Source organism: Sturnira hondurensis, unplaced genomic scaffold (assembly GCF_014824575.4).
Source record: "Sturnira hondurensis isolate 20B ecotype Veracruz unplaced genomic scaffold, ASM1482457v3 Scaffold0007217, whole genome shotgun sequence".
In the NCBI taxonomy this organism is placed as follows: Eukaryota; Metazoa; Chordata; class Mammalia; order Chiroptera; family Phyllostomidae; genus Sturnira; species Sturnira hondurensis.
The window spans coordinates 4,395,584-4,414,108 of NW_028079848.1; the positions used below are offsets into that span (position 1 = coordinate 4,395,584).

General features: G+C 58.2%; 1 protein-coding gene across 4 annotated transcripts in view; it reads right to left on the minus strand.

Annotated features, from left to right (window-relative positions):
* Nucleotides 1-11,011, minus strand: part of RIPOR2 (RHO family interacting cell polarization regulator 2) — a 114,575-nt gene extending 103,564 nt beyond the window's left edge. For 2 of the 4 annotated variants that reach the window (XM_037051392.1, XM_037051393.1), the window contains exon 1: nucleotides 10,734-11,005. In XM_037051392.1, the coding sequence (XP_036907287.1) occupies nucleotides 10,734-10,809 (76 nt within the window). In that variant the 5' untranslated portion in view covers nucleotides 10,810-11,005. Of the gene's footprint in view, nucleotides 1-10,733 lie in introns of all 4 variants that reach the window. The other 2 variants (XM_037051394.1, XM_037051389.1) reach the window with 2 other exon arrangements.
* Between the last annotated feature and the right edge of the window lie 7,514 nt (nucleotides 11,012-18,525).

An 18,525-nucleotide genomic window follows, 5' to 3' on the forward strand; every position in this document is an offset into this window, starting at 1 on the left:
AACATCCTCACCCGAGGATGTGTTTAGTGATTTGAGAGAGAGGAAGGGAAAGAGAGAGAGAGAGAAACATCGATCGGTTGCCTCCCGTATGTGCCCAGACCGGGGGTCGAACCTGCAACCTTTTGGTCTCCGTGACGACGCTCCAACCCCCCCCCTTAGCCACCCGGCTTCTGCTTTCTTATCTTGCCCTTTAAAAATATTCGCGAATTCCAATTTTTAAAAATATTAAACAATGACAATAAACAAGTCCAGGGGGAGGAAAACCGCTAAGGGGGAAGATTCCCATGCCTCTTCTTGGGGTTCGTCCCCTGTCTCCCCCTTAGACACGGGAGATGGACAGGGGCAGGGAAAAGAGCGAAGGGAAGCAGCCGGCCTCCCCAGGGCTTGCATGGCCGCTGGCCGCAGGCAGGCAGACCCTGGGGGGCTCGCGGGGGCCGGGCAGTGTTAGAGGAAGTGACTGGTGCCTTTCAGAGCAAAAGCTCTTGTTCGCCACAGTCGCCCCTGGCCCCTCATGCCTCCCCCAGGTCACCGTCCTGCTGACTTCTGCTGCCTGCCCTGCTCCGGGCTGTTAAGCGCTCTCACGTGGGCCACGCAGCCCTCCTCTGTGATGCGTGTCCGGATCGCACCCTCTCTCCCACCCTGGTCTCCAGGCCCGCCCCCACCCCGCCCGCTGGCCTCCCTGGGCCGTGCCCAGTCGCCAGCCCCGTGCCCTCCTCCAGCTCTCGCTTGTTCTCTGATGGGGTCCTGGTGCTGAGTCGTAACCAAGCAGTACGCCCTGGAGGCGGTGGCCGGCCGCTCTGGTGTCCTCGTCCAGGACGGTGGAGTCAGCGTGTGGCAGCCCTGCAGACCCGGGTCAGCTGGGCGGCGGGCGGGCGGGCGTGGAACCGACGGTGAGAAGGCCTGGCCACAGCAGCTCCAGCCCAGGGGTGCACTGCTTTCAGAACCACAGGCGAGCGAGCCCAGGGGAAAACATTCAGCGTGCCTCCTGGTGGGGTGGCGTTTGGGCTATTGGTAGAACAGCTAAAAGGCGCATCTGGGCCCGGCTGAAATGTGGATCGGTGGGTGGGGTGCCCTCCTGCAAAGGGGAGGGTCGCCGGTTGGATTCCTGTCAGGGCACGTGCCTGTGTTGGGGGTTTGGTCCCGGTCAGAACCAATAGATGCTTCTTTCTCGAACTGATATTTCTCAGCCCCCCCCCAAAAAATAGATAAATAAAATCCTTTAGAAAACAAAACAGAAACCTCCACACGTTTCTGCCTGAAACCTGTGAGTAACAGGCTTGTCACCAAGCAGGACGAGCTGCACAGAGGCAATTGGGTAGCACCACCCCGGGAAGCCGTGGGGTTGATTTAAGAATTTGGTACGGATACCATTTCTCGTGCCCGCGGTAACAACACACCAGGAACTTGGCGGTTTCAATGACGCCGATTTAGTCTGGAGGCGGAGCCACGGGGGGCGGGGAAACGAAAAATAAGACATCTTTTTGGTGAGAGAGAGACAGCAAAGTTGGGAAGGACTCGGGTTGGCGAGATGTGAAGTCAGAGGCAGGTTGCCCCCCCTCTGCCGACTGCCCCCCTATTCTGTGCCCACCCACTGAGCACCCAGCAAAAGCCAGACAGGGAGAAATCAAGTCACACTTGTCCCCAAGAAGCCCCCAGTCTAGTAGGGAAAAAACGTAAGTGCATTACTGTTTGGTACAAAATAAAGTAGTTAAATAGACATGAATCCTGGGAAAAATCCTCAGAGTGAGAGAGAGCTACCTGAACGTTCTTTAGATCAACAATTGACCTGTATAATGACAAGGGCCCACAGCGGGCACTCAGCTTTGCCCCCGAAAGTTAAAAACTGTAACATAAAATCACTTCATAAGGAGCTGCGCTTCCACAGAGCAACAATATCCACGGACAAGGTGTTACAGAGTTACTTCTTCCGCTTAAGGCTGGGGAGGCTTTTTGATGTTGGGTCAGAAACACTGTCTCATGGCGCCACCTGCTGGTGACTACCCAAAGTGCTAGAGTTAGCCTTGCAGGGTCAAAACTCGGGACCTGGACGGGCTCTGGAAGGCTCCTCACCAATGCTTTCCCCCGAAGCAGCAAACCAGTGTGTGTTCCCGGAACATCAGAAACATAGCGTTTGACTACGGCTACCTCGGTGACACCCAGAATGACCCGCCACCAAAAAAGAGAGTCTGTACGTGATATTCGTTGGACAATATTGGATTTCTATTATAATAGAACAATGGAAATTCTTTACCAATGGAGCTTATTGTTACTGTTCCCCCAATTTCCAGAGAAAAGCGGGGATTCTTCCACGTAGAAATTCCCTCCATCAATTGTTTGCGTGTCCCAGCGTTTCAGCCAACAAATCCTATTTATTTGTTGAGGATCAGTCCCGTAGATTTTCCCGCACACGCGGTGCTGCTTCACGGGTCCCCCTGCTCCTCGTGTTTCCCATCCACTGGCAGCAGGATCTAGAATCCGGGCAGGGTTCTGGTCGGACTGGCCTCTCAACGGTGCTGCTGCCCACCTCCTGGTCACCACGTCCCAAGGCCCAGGCGTCCCGTGGGCCCACCTCAGTGATGTGACTGTCAAAGGGTGGGTTGGGGGGTGTCCGGTGCACCCCTGCATTGTGAAGTTCCCCGATAACTCCTCAGCGAGAGTTGGACATTTATTGATGATTATCGTCTTTATCCATTATCTCATGAGGACTGCAAGTGCGGACCCCATACATTTCATCAGTCCTTCTGCAGGGGTTTTCACTGGGATTCCCCCAGGGTCTATTCAGTCAGCTTGAGGCGAGTTCGCACGGAGAAGAAGGGACCCACCGGTGGTTTGTCTCTTTTACGAAGTCTAGAATAGCAAGTTGGCGTCCTCGCCACCTCCTAAGGTGGCACCTGATGTTTTGTTTGTGTCTCGTTATGAATCCACAGATTGTTACGGATGTGCTGTGTTTCAACAGAGAGCAGGCATTTTTCCTTCTGAAGCACAGACGGCCCCACCTTTCACCAGTGTGTACATTTGTAACATAAACGCTTGAGTATGTAGCAAAGCGGTTAAAGGATGCGGCGCCCTCCTTCACTCTCAGACGGATTGTTGGTTACTGCTTTCAAGGAGGGTAGTTCGTCAAGATGTCCCAGAAGCCTTAAAAGTATTCGCGCCCTGGTGTCCAACTTAAAGAGGACATTTCTACGAAGGCAATAAGGGATGTGGGCGATAATTGTGCAAAGATACTAATTCTAGTAAACAATCACAAAGGGATGTCTGCAGGCTTCGGCACATTTTCATGGTGGACTATGAGAGCTGCCAAGTGTCTGAAGAATTTTTACTACCAGGAGGCCTTTCAAGAATGACAGGGACAGATAAAGACGCTCATCCTGTCCCCTGCCCCTAACCTCCGGCTTTAAAAGAAGGAAAGAGTGAAAGATCTTTTGAATATAAATGACATTTCTGAGCACAAAAGTTCTTTCTTTAAAAACTCCTTCAAAAATATAATCGATGAAAATAAAAACTAGGGATTATTATGAATAGTTAGCACGGATAGCCCTGCCTGGTGTGGCTCAGGTGGGCGTCGCCCCGCAGAGTGAAATGGCACCGGTTCGATTCCCGGTGACAGCACAGGCCTGGGTTGTGCGTTTGGTCCCTGGTCAGGGTGCGTATGAGAAGCCCCCAATCAGTGGTTCTCTCCCTCTCTTTCTCCCTCCCTTTCCCCTCTCTCTAAAAATAAATAAATGAAATCTTACAAAGTTGCAGGATACAAAACCGATTTACAACAATCTGCTGCATTTCTATATGCTAATAATGAACCATTTCTAGATGCTAATAACACACCAGCAGAAAGAAATTAAGAAAAAAATCCCATTTACAATTGTATAAAAAGGAATTAAATACGTGGGAGTGAATTGAACCAAGAGATAAAACACCCATATCTGGAAAACTAACAAAACACTGAAGAAAGAAACGGAAGAAGATACAAATAAATGGAAGACATCCTGTACTCATGGATGGGAAGAATTAACACGGTTAACATGTGCATACCACCCAGGGCAACGGAGAGATTCAGCGCAGTTCCTATCAAAATTCCAATGGCAGTTTTACAGAACCGGAATCCTAAAATGTGCATGAAACCACAAAAAACCGTCATCAGCCAAAGCAATCCTGAGAAATGAGAACAGAGAGGGAGGCACCACACTTCCGGACTTCCAACAATATCACAAAGCTATCGTTACCAAAACAGCATGGTCCCGGCACAAAATCGGACGTAGAGCTCAGTGGAACAGGACAGGGAGCCCAGAAATAAGCCGACTTCTATGTGGACAGTTGATTTACGACAAGGAGCCAGGCAAGCACAATGGGGAAGATGGGTTCTTCAAGAAACAGTTTCTTGGGAAAACCGGAGAGCCACAGGCAAAAGAGTGAAACTGCAGGATTACCTTACGCCACACGCAAGTCAAAGTGGGTTAAAGACTTGAATGGAGGCCCCGAAACTGGAAAACTTCTGGGAGGAAGCACGGGTGCCTTTGGCGGCTAGTGCGGGTTCATTAGACCTTTAATAGGCATGCGTTTTCCTCGTGCGTGAAGCGGAGGCCGGTGTGTCACCTGAGGTGTCACTAATTCAGATTCACGACAAGTCACAGAAAGGGAGGCTGGTGTGGAGCGTTGCTTAGCAGATGGGGCAGGAAGGTCAGAGGGCAGACGGAGCATGTGACCCCTGGGGAACACGGGGGAAGGTCGATCTGTAAACAGCGAGTTTCTAGTTACACATCCTTCTTGTTTGTCTTTACAAACAAGAAGCCTGAGAATTTCTAGGGGGCAATATTTTTGTAACTCTATTTGACATGGCTGTCCTTTTTTCTTAATCTACATGTTTTTAAAAGCGGGAAAAAAATCAATGTATACTTTCTAGGAAATCACTCCTATTGATCCAGAACAGGAGTTTCCCTGTGATTTCTTTGACTTGGTGGCCGTGTGCTGTGAACTGCAGATGACAGAGACCGTCCGGGGCCAGACCACGGCAGTTGCAAGGGGGTAAATGGGGGACAGTCCTGAGAGTGGAGCGGGGAGCCCCCTGAAGGGAAGGAGTGCAGACACTGGGCTGGCAGCCCAGAGGGTTCAGTTCTCCGGGGGAAGGCTGGGGGCAGGGGAGGTCTACGTGGGTGTCCCACTCAGTCCAGAGCCTCTATGGCCGCGGAGCTCGGGGCGGGGCCTGTCTGCTGACAAGTTCTGACCCAGCAACACTTAAAGGGACCGCTTGGGTGGGCGGCACCATTTGGACCTGTAGGTCTCTTGTCAGCAACAGTTCAATTTTTCAAATAGTAAAAAAAAAAAAAAAAAAAAAGCCTGTTAAAAATTTCCTCATAAATTATATTTTTGAAATTAAAAACTGAACTTGGAATGGTGCACCCGACTCCGCGAGACCAGCGATTTTCAGCGCTGGGCTGCCTGCCTCTTTGGTCGGGGCACGGGCCTTCCCCTTAGACGGGAAGTGAAAACGACGGCAGCCAACCCAACAGTAGCTTTGTGGTGTCAACGAATCAAAACTACACCTATTTTTTTTTTGGTCAGGTTGACAAAAAGCGTATATTTTTGGCGAGTCTCAGAATTTTGGAAATGAGCTTGCTGTGAGATGAGAAGGAGGGGGCTTTGCTGTGCGAGGCTGAGACCAGAGGGATGGGTGTGGGTCCCCACGCCGACGGTATTCCCGTGCACGGTAGTTACCTCGGCTAGCGCTCACGCTGTTGGCGTGGGGGCCGGTGTGTTTGGTGTGTGCATGGTCTTAGTCGGGAGGACAAGCCCTTAGCTCTTGATGTCGCAGAGGAAGAAATGGACGTGTAGAGAGAGTTGTATTCAGGGGAGCATATTTCTAGACAGTTTCCACCCCTGAGACCCTGCTTCCCCCACAGCTCAATGCGCTCGCTTAATGCTGCCGAGCAAATGGGCCATTTTGGTAATTTTCTGCGTCCCACCAGACCTTAGCTGTTGTTCTCCCGACGGAATTCTGGGCCCTGAGGCTCTGCCTGTGAACAACCAGCCAGACAGCCGGACGCTCCGAGACCCGACCCGGAGCTCCCAGACCCGACACCTCCGCTGCTTCCACCCCCTTCCTTCCCGACTGCATTTGGGTGTCTCCTCCTGCCCCGCCCTCCCCGCACCCTCTCCCGTGTCCGACCTTGTCCCCGGCCGGAGCCGGCTGACGTATCTGTCCAGATCAACCCGCACACAAAGAGGGCAGTTTCCCAACCAACAAGCCCTGAATTATTCAGAGTCGCGCCCTTTCTCGGGTTTCATCCCTGTTTCCCGGACAGCGGGAGCTGGGGCGGGAGTTTGGCAAGGACACTTGGACCCATCGTTCAGGCCGGAGGGTCAGGCTGGTCAGCTGTTCTTCTGAATGACGGGAAAATGGGCAATGCCGTGTTCAGAGGTGTATAACCAGTTCTCCTGTCCGTGTGAATACAGGGGTCCCCAACGCAAACCATGGCCGAATTCTCCGATTGGCCAAGTGCCGGTCACACGGGAGGAGCTGGGGGTACGCAGAGGCCCTGGGGCGTGTGCGGGGACCAGCCTGGCCGCTGGCTAGTCTGGGCCAGGGATGATCTTTGACCCCTGGGTTACGGAGAATGTCCTAACAAGCCTTTTTCTTTGTTCTTTATGCATGGGGCGACCTCTCGCTTGCCTCCTGCCGAATCTTTTAGCTTTAAAGGAAATGGATACCAAGAGAGGATTTTGCAGTGGAGGTCAGACAGAGAGGCCCAGTCTGAGACAGTGACTGTAGCCCGAGGAAGCTGACATTCGGAGCTAGTCTGTGCCGTCGGGACTGGATCCCGAGGTGTCCAGTTGGGACCTGCAGCCCCGGGGCACGGGCTCTGGCTTAGGGTGTCTGGGTCGCGCAGCCATCCGGCTTCCCCAGGCTGGAGCCCAATCTCAGGGGGAGGGGCCTGGGGAAAGGAGAGTCGCCCACCCTGGATGGGGCGGGGACAGGAGTGCCAGGCAGAAAGCCGATAGCGTGCCGCACGGCTCTGTAAGCTGACGCTGGGCCCGCCAGCAGAGCCATCTGCAGAGTGGCGGCCTGGTGTGGAGGGCGGCAGCTGGGAAGGACACCTGCACACCCCTCCGGGGCCCGGGGCCCTCCTGCCCTCAGCATCTGCATTCAGAGATAAGACCGCCAGACCGGCTGGACACTCATAGGAGGGCCCTTCAGAGCCTCGCCGGTGCCCCCAGCCGCAGGCCTGTGCTGCCCGAATCAGGGGAACGGCCGTGAGCAGATCGAGGCGGCCACGGTGGAGTCTCTGGGATGGCCGCATCCCCGATTCCAAACAGGCATTGGCGTTGTCACTGTGGATCTTTCAGGGACAGAGAAGCGGCCCTCACCCCTCTGGACTGGGGCCCACAGAGGGAGTCATCCTGCTGGCTCCTCCGGCAAAGCCCCACGCAGACGTGGGGTTCCACTGGGGCCATGTCACCTGGACACACTCATGCTGAGAACAGCCTGGGACTCCGCTGTGGGGGAGGGGGACACGGCCCAGCTCCCTGNCCCTCCTGTGGCCCAGGGTGCCCTCCAAGGCCACAGAGGCAAGGAGCAGCCACTGGGTCCTTAGCTGTTTGTTCTAATGGCCAGTCCGGCTGGCCACTCATAGGAGGGCCCTTCAGAGCCTCGCCGGTGCCCCCAGCCGCAGGCCTGTGCTGCCCGGGGAACGGCCGTGAGCAGATCGAGGCGGCCACAGTGGAGTCTCTGGGATGGCCGCATCCCCGATTCCAAACAGGCATTGGCGTTGTCACTGTGGATCTTTCAGGGACAGAGAAGCGGCCCTCACCCCTCTGGACTGGGGCCCACAGAGGGAGTCATCCTGCTGGCTCCTCCGGCAAAGCCCCACGCAGACGTGGGGTTCCACTGGGGCCATGTCACCTGGACACACTCATGCCGAGAACTGCCTGGGACTCCGCTGTGAGGGAGGGGGACACGGCCCAGCTCCCTGAGGGCAGGGGTCAGCGCACCCAAGGCCAGGGCTGGCTGGCAGGCACGAGGTGGGGAGAGGTCAGGGGCTGAGAGGGGCCTGTCTTCTCCAGCCTGGCATTGCCCCAACCCCAAAGCACGGTGGTGGCCTTGGTCAGCCCTTTACGTGGCCCCAAACGTCACTGCTGCCACATCTAGTCTCCCAGACGTCAGGAGGTGTCACCACTACGTGCCAGGCACCACGGTCCAGGCATCATGCCAGGTGCTCTTCCGGTTGTGTGTCTTTCAACCCCCAACAACACCGTGAGGCCGGTACCGCTGCAGTGACCACGCTGGGGCCGAGGCTGTGGACACTCAGGGAGGGGACACCCACAGGCCAGCAGCTGAGGACTGGCGGAGGACTTGAAGCCAGGTCTCCGTGTGAGGAAAGCACGTGGCCTTTCTGAACTTTCTGGCCTTTCGCCCCCCAACTTTGGCAGCCAAAGGGCACGAGGGCCCACACCACGGCCCCGCCGACTCTCCTGTGTAGAAAGCGCCCAGAAGGTCCAGTCCCCACCAGCTGTGGCCCCGTCTCTGCCCCTAGTCCCTGGGGCAGGTCTCCGTCCCGCAGCCGCGATTCTGCCGACAACCCTGGGGCTCCGGACGCCCTGAGCCTTGGACCGCGGTTCTGGCCGACACCCTCACTGCAGCGTCGGAGCCCTGAGCAGCAGACACAGCTGATTCTCACCGCTCCCACCCCACGGAGAGCGCGCGACCAGCCACTCGAGTCTATTTAAGGCGTGAGTGCGGGGCCGGTTGGGGAGCCATAGGAACCAGATTCCGGGGCTGAGGCGGCCCCAACGGGTGAGCGAGCGCCGCCTGCCTGGCGGGCTCAGGACAGGCCGGCCTCCTCGGTGAGGGTTGGCTGGTGACATGGGCACGGATGGGGGGCCACGTGTGTCTCCCACTGCCATTCGGGGTCCCTCTGTGTAGCCGAGGGAAAGGCTGACTCCTCCTTTTTCTCAGGGGCAGGGGTGCCGGGGTTTCTGAGTCGGGAATGCAGACCTGTGAGAAGCCTCGGAGGAAGGGACGGAAACGGGTGCCAGAGGCAGGTATCCGCCGCCACAAAACCGTGTCCAAGCCGGCGTTCGCAGCCGCGGTGCCGCTCCTGTCCCCTCCCTCCTCGTGACTTCACTCCTGCCTGTGGCCTCGGCCCTCTGCCATCGGTGCGCGCACAGGCCCCCACACGTGGGGACAGTCACCCTAAAGCCACGGCGCCGGTCCTGCTACAGTTCCCGACGCTGAGTCGGGAGGTGTGGCCACCTCAGAAGGTCCTGCTAAAGAGGCCAGGACGGGCCTGCCCCGCGCCAGGCTGGGACTACCACGTCCTGACACAACGTCCGTGAGTCAGAACGCCCATCCCGGGCCTCTGCTGTTAGCTGCACAACCTAAGTAAAATTTCTGTGACCGCCCAGGCCCCCCTGCAGCCCGGAGTCCCTGCTCTTCGAGGGCAGGTGACTCGCCGTCGGGAGGCAGCCCCACAGCCGGGGCCTCACGCAGGGTCCCCGAGGACAAAGGAGGACGCGTCCCGGGGCTGGAGCCTGAACCCAGGCGGGCTTGGCCAGCAGCCACAGGTGACTCCGGCTGCCCCAGCTGTGCTCAGGAAGGGCTAGCTCGGGGCAGGTCCTGCTGCATTTGGGATCCGCCCACCCCGGGGAGGCCTCCTGAGCCCCAGGTTGTCACTCTCGGTCCTGCTTCTCATCCATCTTAATTCAACTGCCTGCACCAGGGCGTCTCAACGGCCCAGGGTGCACCGACACCCAGCTTGGCTGCGGTGACCCCGTGTGGCGGGCCTCTAGGGACATCGATGCCCGACACGAACCCTTCCGCATCAGAGTGTGTGACTGGTCATCGCCGTTCTGCAAATAAAAGTCGTCCCTGCTGACGTTGACACGTGAGAGCTTCCACTTAGAAAGTAGCATTTTTTCTTTTCTTGAACAGCTTCGAAAACTGACACCCAGTCGGACCCCTTCCCCATGAGAACGAGGTAGTGACAGGGGGTGGTGGGTGCCCCCCTGTGGTGGGACAAGGCCGTCCTCTCACCACAGTCTCTGCCACTCCCTGTCGCCTCCCAGACCACCTCCGCCAAGACTCAGCTCTAATTTCTCGCCACGGCTTCCTGTTTTCCTGTGACGGAGGTAAGAAGTGAGCGGCTCTCACGGCCCCGACAACGGGCCCCCCCCCCCACGCCCCTGGCGGCCCGGCCCCGCTCACGGTTCATAGTTGCTGACACCTGAGATCAACCGACCTTCCTGACCACGGACGCACACAGCCCGCTGCTTGTGGGTGCGCACTAGGCGGGGCACACGCTTGCCCCCCCCCACGCCCAGGTCACTTCCGCACTAAAAGCTCTCTCCGGCCACTGTTCCTGTACACGCAGGGGACCCCTCCCCCCGTGGGAGTTGGATGTGTCAGAATGCACAATGCTGGGTCCTTTCAAGGGGCTGTGAGCTGCTGCCCACAGGAGCTCCCCTGTTCCAGGGACACCGCGGACACCTGTGGCTTGGATGTCACCTCCTCCGCATAGCACATTTCCAGCTCACCCGACCCCTCCACGGGCGTCCCCACGGACGGACGGGGGAGGGAGGAAGAGAGGCCCCTGCCGCTCGCCCCTGTACCTCGGCGTATTTGGTTACCTCGGTCGGAGCGAGCTGCAGGCGGGACTCGGGGAGGGGGGCAGGAGAGGAGGGGATGACGGCCGGCGCTGGGGGGGTGCAGCGGGGACGGGCACGGCCGCCCGGACACTCACGGTTCCGCTGCCTCCTCCGGATCCTGTCCCTCCATGGCCGGCTCCGGATCCAGTGCAGCCGCGCCCGCAGCACCATGGCCCGACGCGCCTACGGCCTTCTCATGGCAGGGGAGCGGGCCACAGCCCCAGGAAGCCGGCCGGGCGCACAGAGATCACACCCAGCACAAAACCCTCCTCTGTTTCCTCATGGCTGAGGCTTCCGCCGACTTCTTTTATCTCGTGACCCTCCTCTCCCTTCCTTCCCCGGGCTCCCCCGGCGACGGCAGCTGCGGGCGGGCGGCTCCGGGGCCATGTTTTATGCATGAAGACGACGGGGCGGTAATTTATCCCGTGTCCGCCCCACGTCACAGGAGCTGCGGCGCAGAGGCCGGGGGAGGGCAGGTGTGTCTGGGGCAGGGAGGCCTGAAAGGGGAGCCTGCTCCGTGTCGGGGCTGCAGACGGCTCGGCTGCCGGCCTCAGGGGCCGCGGCCGCTGATTCCCCGCCGGGTCCGGCCCCCGGGACTGTGCCTGGCGCGGGCGGCCGCTCGTCCGTGTCTGTGGAGTGAGCGAATGGCTCCGTGAAAGGCCCCCGGCCCAGGTCATCCGTCCCACAGCCCACGCTTGCCCTCCGTCCACCACCAACGCTTCGCCGTCCCAGGTGGCTACCTGCCCAGACCCGATTTGCCAGAGCTCTGAGCTCTGTGAGCTGGTTTGTGAGCTGGTTTGGTTCAACGTCCAAACGGCCAGTGAGCATCTTGGTGGCAGGAGCTGTGTGAGTGTTCCTCCCCCGTCACGGACAGGTGCGCACGGGACATGAGTGGCATCTGGGAGCGGCTGGGACAGCGTTAGTCTGCCTCTCCAAGCCTCCATCAGCCCCTCCTCACACCACCCCAAGTGCACACGTGGTCTGACCGGGCCCTGCTGCCACCGCCTTTGAGAACACGGGCCCCAGCGTGCCGTGCCCTGCCGCCAGGTGGCCGCCTAGAAGCCCCTCACTCACACGCTCTGGAGCTGTGCCCGGGAGGGCACGTTCCACCTGTCCATGGCCCGCTGGGTCCATGCTTTCCCTCGGCCACGTCGGGTCACTGCAGGACGGAGCCGCTATTGATCAGGGCCGAGGAACTGTCCTGCCACGGGGCTGCAGCTGGGGAAAGTGACACTCAAGTGACCACATTTAGCCCAAGATAATCCATAAGCTTGCTGACACTGTTAGTGCTGTCATCCATCATTCGTGTCTCTCCGGTGCCACAGGCAGGAACGGGGACAGGGGAATGGCTGTGAGACCGGAGGGTTGTAATCACAGCTGACCAGATGCCGCTGTGGCCACATGGCTGTTCTCTGGGCTTTGTCCTTAGAGTGGGCATGGCCTACGGGCCTCACGGCGTTGGCAAGGGGACAGGAGATCGTGGTAAATAACTCTCCAGGGGCTGGCAGGGTCTTGGATGGGTTGGTCCTCAGGGGCTCAGGGTCCTCCTCCAACGAGCTCCACGGCTGGCAGTGGGGAAGGAATCTTCCAGAGCCGACCTGCCTTTGTGCAAACGCTCTGTGGCCTCCTAAGCACCTTGATGCCTCGACATCACTGTGCCTCAGTTTCTTCGTCCGTCAAATGGGGAGATGACCGGGGCAGGGGCAGCAGGGCTGGAACGAGCCTTCCCTGTCCTTCTGTAAATCTCAGTACAAGCCTTGACCATGGACTCACTCCAGTTGTGCCGAGACTCGGGCCAGGGAATGAGACAAGGGGCAGAGGACATGCCGCCATCCTGTCTCCCCGGCAGGGTCAGATGGGTGACGCTCAGACCCCCGGGTCCGACCTTCTTGTCCCCTCTTCCCCACACTCCCGAGTGCCCGGGAGAACGCGTCCCCGAGGGGCGTTTCCACCTGTGTGAAGTGCACGACATCAGTTTTCCTCGTGTCGGGGCCTGTGCTGCTATGAAATTTCCCTAAGTCGCAGAATTTATGGCAGGAGCAGTGTGTTAAATAAAAGAACACGGGGGTGGGGGCAGTGTCATCATGGGGTCTCTCCTTCCAGCTCAGTTGCGATACGTGGTAGCTAGGTGTGTTGATGTGGGAGAGAGGGGCACGCAGGCCTGTCCCCACACCAGCGCCATCCTCGGGGGAAAGAGGCCTCCCGACCCCCGGGGGGGGGAAGGCGGACTGCTGGGCCCGGGCAGACTGCTGCTTTGAGGGAGAAGTGTTAGGGAGGTCTTGGTCTCAGTGTAAAAGGGACACTCTCACACTGCAGGGCCAGTGACACCTCAGTGGGGACTCTGTCACCCATCATACAAACACGGACAAAAGGACAGAGGCTCCGTTCTTCCCTGGAAACGGGGAAGGCTGGGGAGCCAGGTTCCATCAGTCTGTCTGTCCATTCTGCTGTCTGTCCTCACTGGTCAAACACTCCCGAAGAGGCTGGCTTCGTATCGCTGCTGTAAGTACACATAGGGCTTCAGGTTCTGTACCCTTACTGAGTATTAATATTAGCAATCAGTACTCATCACTAACCCCATTTTACAGATAAAAAAGTGAAGGCTAAAGGGTAAGCACTCTAAGTCCTCGTATAGTAATCACTCTCATGCCGATCCTATGCCCATTCTGCAGGGGGTAAAACTGAGGCACAGAGAAGGTGAGTAATTTGCCAAGGCCACACACCTAGCCAGTGACCGATTGAAGCCAGGGAACCCGGCTCTGCGTTTAACCACAACCTATGTTAACTCTTCAGATTAGGTGACTAAACACCACTGCCAGTGATGTTGCGTGTTCAGGGCTGCGGTCTGGCCAGGCAAGGTTTTGTTTGTGAGATACGTACTCTGGCTGTGGTAGAGACCGAGAACCTTCGGCGACTGTTGGAGAGTTCGTTATCTTGGACACCACCACCACGTTCAACACGCACTCATTTTAGAGAAAGTGAAACCGAGGCTCAGAGAGGCCTGGGGCGCGATCCAGTGTGCCCAGCGGGGGTGGGCCGGGGCCAGGCTCCCCCCTCCCCACCCCGAGTTCTTCCCACCGCTGCTCAGACCTGACTTCACAGGAGTTCGCACGTTTGGAGGAGGGTTTTTCCTTCTTTTTCAAAGATTGTATTTACTTGTCTTAGACAGTGGGGAAGGGAAGGGGAAAGACAGAACGTTAATGTGCGGTTGCCCCTCCCATGCCCCCGGCTGGAGACCTGACCTGGTCTGCAACCCAGGCATGTGACCTGATTGGGAATTGAACCGGCGACCCTTAGGTTCTCAGGCCTGCGCTCAATCCACTGAGCCACACCAGCCAGGGGTGCAGGAAGATTTTGTGGAGGAGATGGAGAATTTCCAATTGGACTGTGAGAGACAAACAGTGAGGCATTTATCTGCTCAGACACCGCCCTCCCCCCACGGCCCCTCCTCCCAAACTGTCTCTCAGGGAGTACCCCACCATTCACCCAGTGGCTCCTTCCCCTCGTCCATCTGTCTGTCTGCCTCCAGCCAGCAGCCGGTCCAGTGCACTCCAGCCCTGGTTACCCCTCAGATCTTCCCTCCAGCTCTCCGACAGTCACTGGCCTGGCCCAGCTGCCATCGCCTGTCACCCGAGCAGCCACCGTTGAGCGCCCAGCTGCCCTACAGGCCTGTGGGCATCGTGGCTCCCGGGTTGGGTGGAGGATGGACTGCTCCCTTTCCACCTGCGTGACCCTGCTTCCACTCAGCCACGTGAGGCCTGCGTGTCCTTGCCCTGGAAGGTAGTGACTACAGCTCTCGCCCCGTAGGCTGGAGGGAGGACCCAGGACTCACCCAGGGGGACACGATGCAGGTGGAGGTGACACGGGAGGAGGTGACGTGGAGGAGGGGATGGGGATACTTCTCAGAGACAGCAGAGCTGTCTCCATGGGCTGGCCAACCCTCCCGAAGCCACGAGCCCAGAACCCGGGCACTCTGAGGTCTCCCTGGTGCGTCTCTGAGGAGCACCAGGGTGCCCATGCCGACGTCTGGTGTCCTTGTCCCTGACCCATCTGTGTGCATTTGCTCAACTGCCCTCCATCTCCTGAGTCGTGAGCCGAGGGCCCCTGGGCTGTGTCCTTCTCTCCACCGGAGACGGGCTGTCCTAGCATCACCGAGTGGCGCCACAGCAGAGGGCCCTGGGATCAGGCTGAGCTCGCACCGGGTCTCTGTCTGGCTCCCCCTTCCCGGCTGCCCGAGAGCTTCTCCTTAATAAACGACATGCACCCAAGCCCTGCTCACACAGCCCGTTACTAGGGCTCCACTTAAAACCATTCCACAGATTGAAGAGGGTCTGGGTTCATCTGAGAACCACTAATGAATGCAGCTGACGTCCACGGGGGAAGGGGCTCTCTCTGTCCGCCCAGAGTTCGTTTGCTCCTCACCCCGCATTCTTGAGAGCGTCCCACCCACTGGGAGAGGCTGCTGGGAGCCCTTCCCCTGCCCTCGGAAAATGATCTTTCAAAGGAAACGAGGAGGGCAGGACGCCTATCAGAAGAAGGTTGGTCTGGAATGTGACTGGACTTTGCTGCCCCCTCCCCCACCATCGGGGACAGCAGTTTTAACTTTCAGAAGAATAGGCTCTTCCCGCCAAGTCCGGCTACCTGCCTGGAGGCTGAGCGGGAGGCCCCTGGATGGAGGCGACACAGGGTGGCCTGCCTGGGACAAGCTGCCACCACGGCTGACTCTTACCCGGTCGCCCTCATTCTTGTCGCAGGGCTGGCCCTGTGTGTTACAAGAATGAGCCCGGGGACCGATTTCCATGAGGAGTGTTCCCATGAGGGCCAGTTCCAATGACGGGAGGGGGGACCGTCACTGGTGAGTGGAATTTGAGTGCCTCTCGTCCCCAACCTCACTCCAGAATATTCCAGCCACCCCAGCGTGATGCCGGTGACCGTAATACTGCAGCTCTCCGAGCTGAAAACACATCTGTTATTAAGATGTTGACCTCCCAGGAGCAGTGACACATTTCTCTGCAGTCCTAACCAGGACTTTTTGGAGTGCAGGTGACAGAAACGTAACTGGAAATGGCACGTGCAAGACAGGGTTTAATGGGCTTGGTGGTTAGGGCCGACCGGCTTCGAGCACAGCTAGATCAGGGGCCAAAACGATACCGTCAGAAATCTGCTTCTTTTCGGCAGGTTTGTGGAGTTGGCTTGGTTCTCCGCCAGCCCCCAGAAGCTCCCATTCTCTTAGCAACCCCCCAAAGGGGGCGTGCTCAGCCCTCAGCCCAGCCCATGCTGCTGGCCCGGGGACAGGGGTGGGGCTCTTCCCAACGGAGGAGAGAAGGGGTGATGGGAAGGCAGACCTACCCAGCTGCCACACCGACTGTGCGTTTCCTGCCTTCATGGTGACAAGTCGCAGGGGGCAGCCCTCTGTGGGATGAAGCAGAGATGGTAAAGTGAGGTCTGGAGCCTGGGGCAGCATTAGGGCTCCGGAGGACGGGGGGGCAGCCCCCTCTTCGTGGCTGAGCACAGGGCAAGACTAGAATTCAGGTGGCTCGGCCGGTACTCGGCAGGGGAGGCGTGGCACAAGTGACTCCCACCAGCAGGCTGGCTTCTCCGGACTGGTTTAATGGGAAAGATAGAATCTATTAGAATTTTCCATGTCATAGACCATGTCATAGACCATGTCACGCTCAGGTGCGGCCTGGCCGGGATATGGCTGCAGCTAGGAGGGATGGCGAGTGTTAGTTGCTGGACTGTCCCAACTTGTCATTTAGTTGTTCCTGAGGAAGGATCACAGCGCCACCAACAGGCAGCTGCGATTGTGGAGCATTGTCTTACAACGAGGTCCAGCCTCCTGTTCCTCACTTCTGAGGACAGACAGGCCTGTGTTTGGACAGGTGACTGGTCTGCCGTCTGGTGAGAGGGGACCCAGGACAGAGACCCCCCAGTCCTGGGAACCTCACATCACAGCCAAAACTCTGAAACAGGGAGGAGTTGGCGGGACGGAGGGAGGCTGCGGGAGAAAAACGATGCCTCAAGGAGAACCCAGGTGTCCCCGCACTGGCTGCGGCCGGGCCAGCACCAGCAGACGGTGAGAACGCGCTGCTTTTTATGGCTGAAGAGGACAGCGGTGTGGGTGCCGTGAGCACACCCTGACTGTCTGAACCGGCTCCAAGGGGAGAGGCCGCCCTCAGTAAGGACGGCAGCAAGTCCAGGCCGCCCCGGGGCAAATGGGACTCGGTTCACCCACACTAGAGCTTCCCACAGTCCTGCCTGGCCTCACTCCCACAGTGGGGGCAGACCACCGTCGACCCACCCTCAGCCCTGTGCGCTACCCAGCTAAGCTTATTTCCAGACACAGTAAAGACAGGACAAAAGACTGTTTAAATAATTAACCTACTTAGTTCTGCCAACAATGTAGCAGGGCAGTCCTGTGGCTTCTTCCTAAGGTTAGGGCTCTGCTCTGTGACCTGGGGCAAGATCCCCGGGAGTTCCAAGTCCTGCTCCGTAAGTGGTGGTGGTGGGGGGGGGGCGCGGGCAGCCCCACTGTGACAGCTTTTGCTGCATCTGGGCCGCTGGCCGAGCACTTCCTGGAAACTGCTCTGCTCCGTCCTCGTGACTCAGCCTCACGAGGCAGGGGACCCTTATCACCTCCCAGTGGCAGACGGGGCCTGGACCCCAGCGTCACACAACTCATAAGTACCCGAATGTGGGGTCGTTTTGGTGATTAGATGACACGATGCTCGTTAAAAACTTAGCGCATCGCCTGGAAGACAACAGAGGGCCCTGGGTACACGGAGGCCTCTGTGAGTGAGGAGAGCTTAGCACCCAGCGTCACTATCTGACACTTGGAAGACTCGTGTCTTGAGCCCCTGTGTGCGAGCAGGATCCATCTCGGGCAAACCTTCCACTGTCCTCAATGTCTGAAGGGCACAGCACCACCGACCCGACCAGTGGGAGAGCCCCAGGAACCTGAAGCGCCCAGCAGCCCTGCTTCAACTGGGAAAAGGCAATGTCCCCATGGATTCTCGAACCTAGTCATCCACAAAAGTGTCCCTGGTGGAGGGCTGGCTGGGAGTGGACTGTTGTCCAGTCCTCTGAAACTGAGGCTGGGAGCTGGGGGCACAGCCCTCCCCCATCAGCTGCTCACCTGTCTCCCGAGAAGCCTTCAGCATGCCTAGGGGCGCGCGTTATGGGCACATGGGGAGGACACCGCATGCTCGCCTTCAGTCCTTGCGTAGGTCCTTGGGTCACAGGAGAACGTCTGAATTGCCGCCTCCCCACCCCCCTGAACCCTGCGTTCTCCCACACAGAGGGCACAGGACCCTCACTCAGAGCCCCTCTGCTGAATGAGGAGGGCACACCATGGGGCCAGGACCTGGGGCTTCCTGGGCGCAACACTGGAGTTCAAGTTCTGGATCCAGCTGGGTGGTGTGACCTCGGGCAAGCTGGGCGGCTCTCTCCCTGAGCCTTGGTTTTCTCGCGCGTGAAATAGGGAAAAGGAGACCTTCCTCCTAACTTAAAGAAACAGTGTATGTCCTTCGTGTGCTTAGTGGGCGCCTGACACTTTAGTAATAGTAGAGTCACACAAAACACGTTAGCTATTGTTACTCGTAAATATGTACTGGAAATTAATCTCCTCCTTTCCCGGCAGAGAGGCCTGGGCGGGAAAGCAGGGACGGGGAGCTACTGGGAGCCCAGGAGGGGCCCTCTTGCAAAGGACGGAACGCCTGCGGGGCTTTTCCCCTCAAATAAGGGACAGTCACGTTTGTCACAAAACCAGGTTTTAAGCTCCTGCTCTGCAGGCTCAGGGAAGAGTCAGAGCTTCCCGGGGGAAGCCTCTCCCTTCTTAGCTACCCCAGAGGCGCGGGTTCTGGCCGCGCCGGCGGCGGCCGGGTGGGT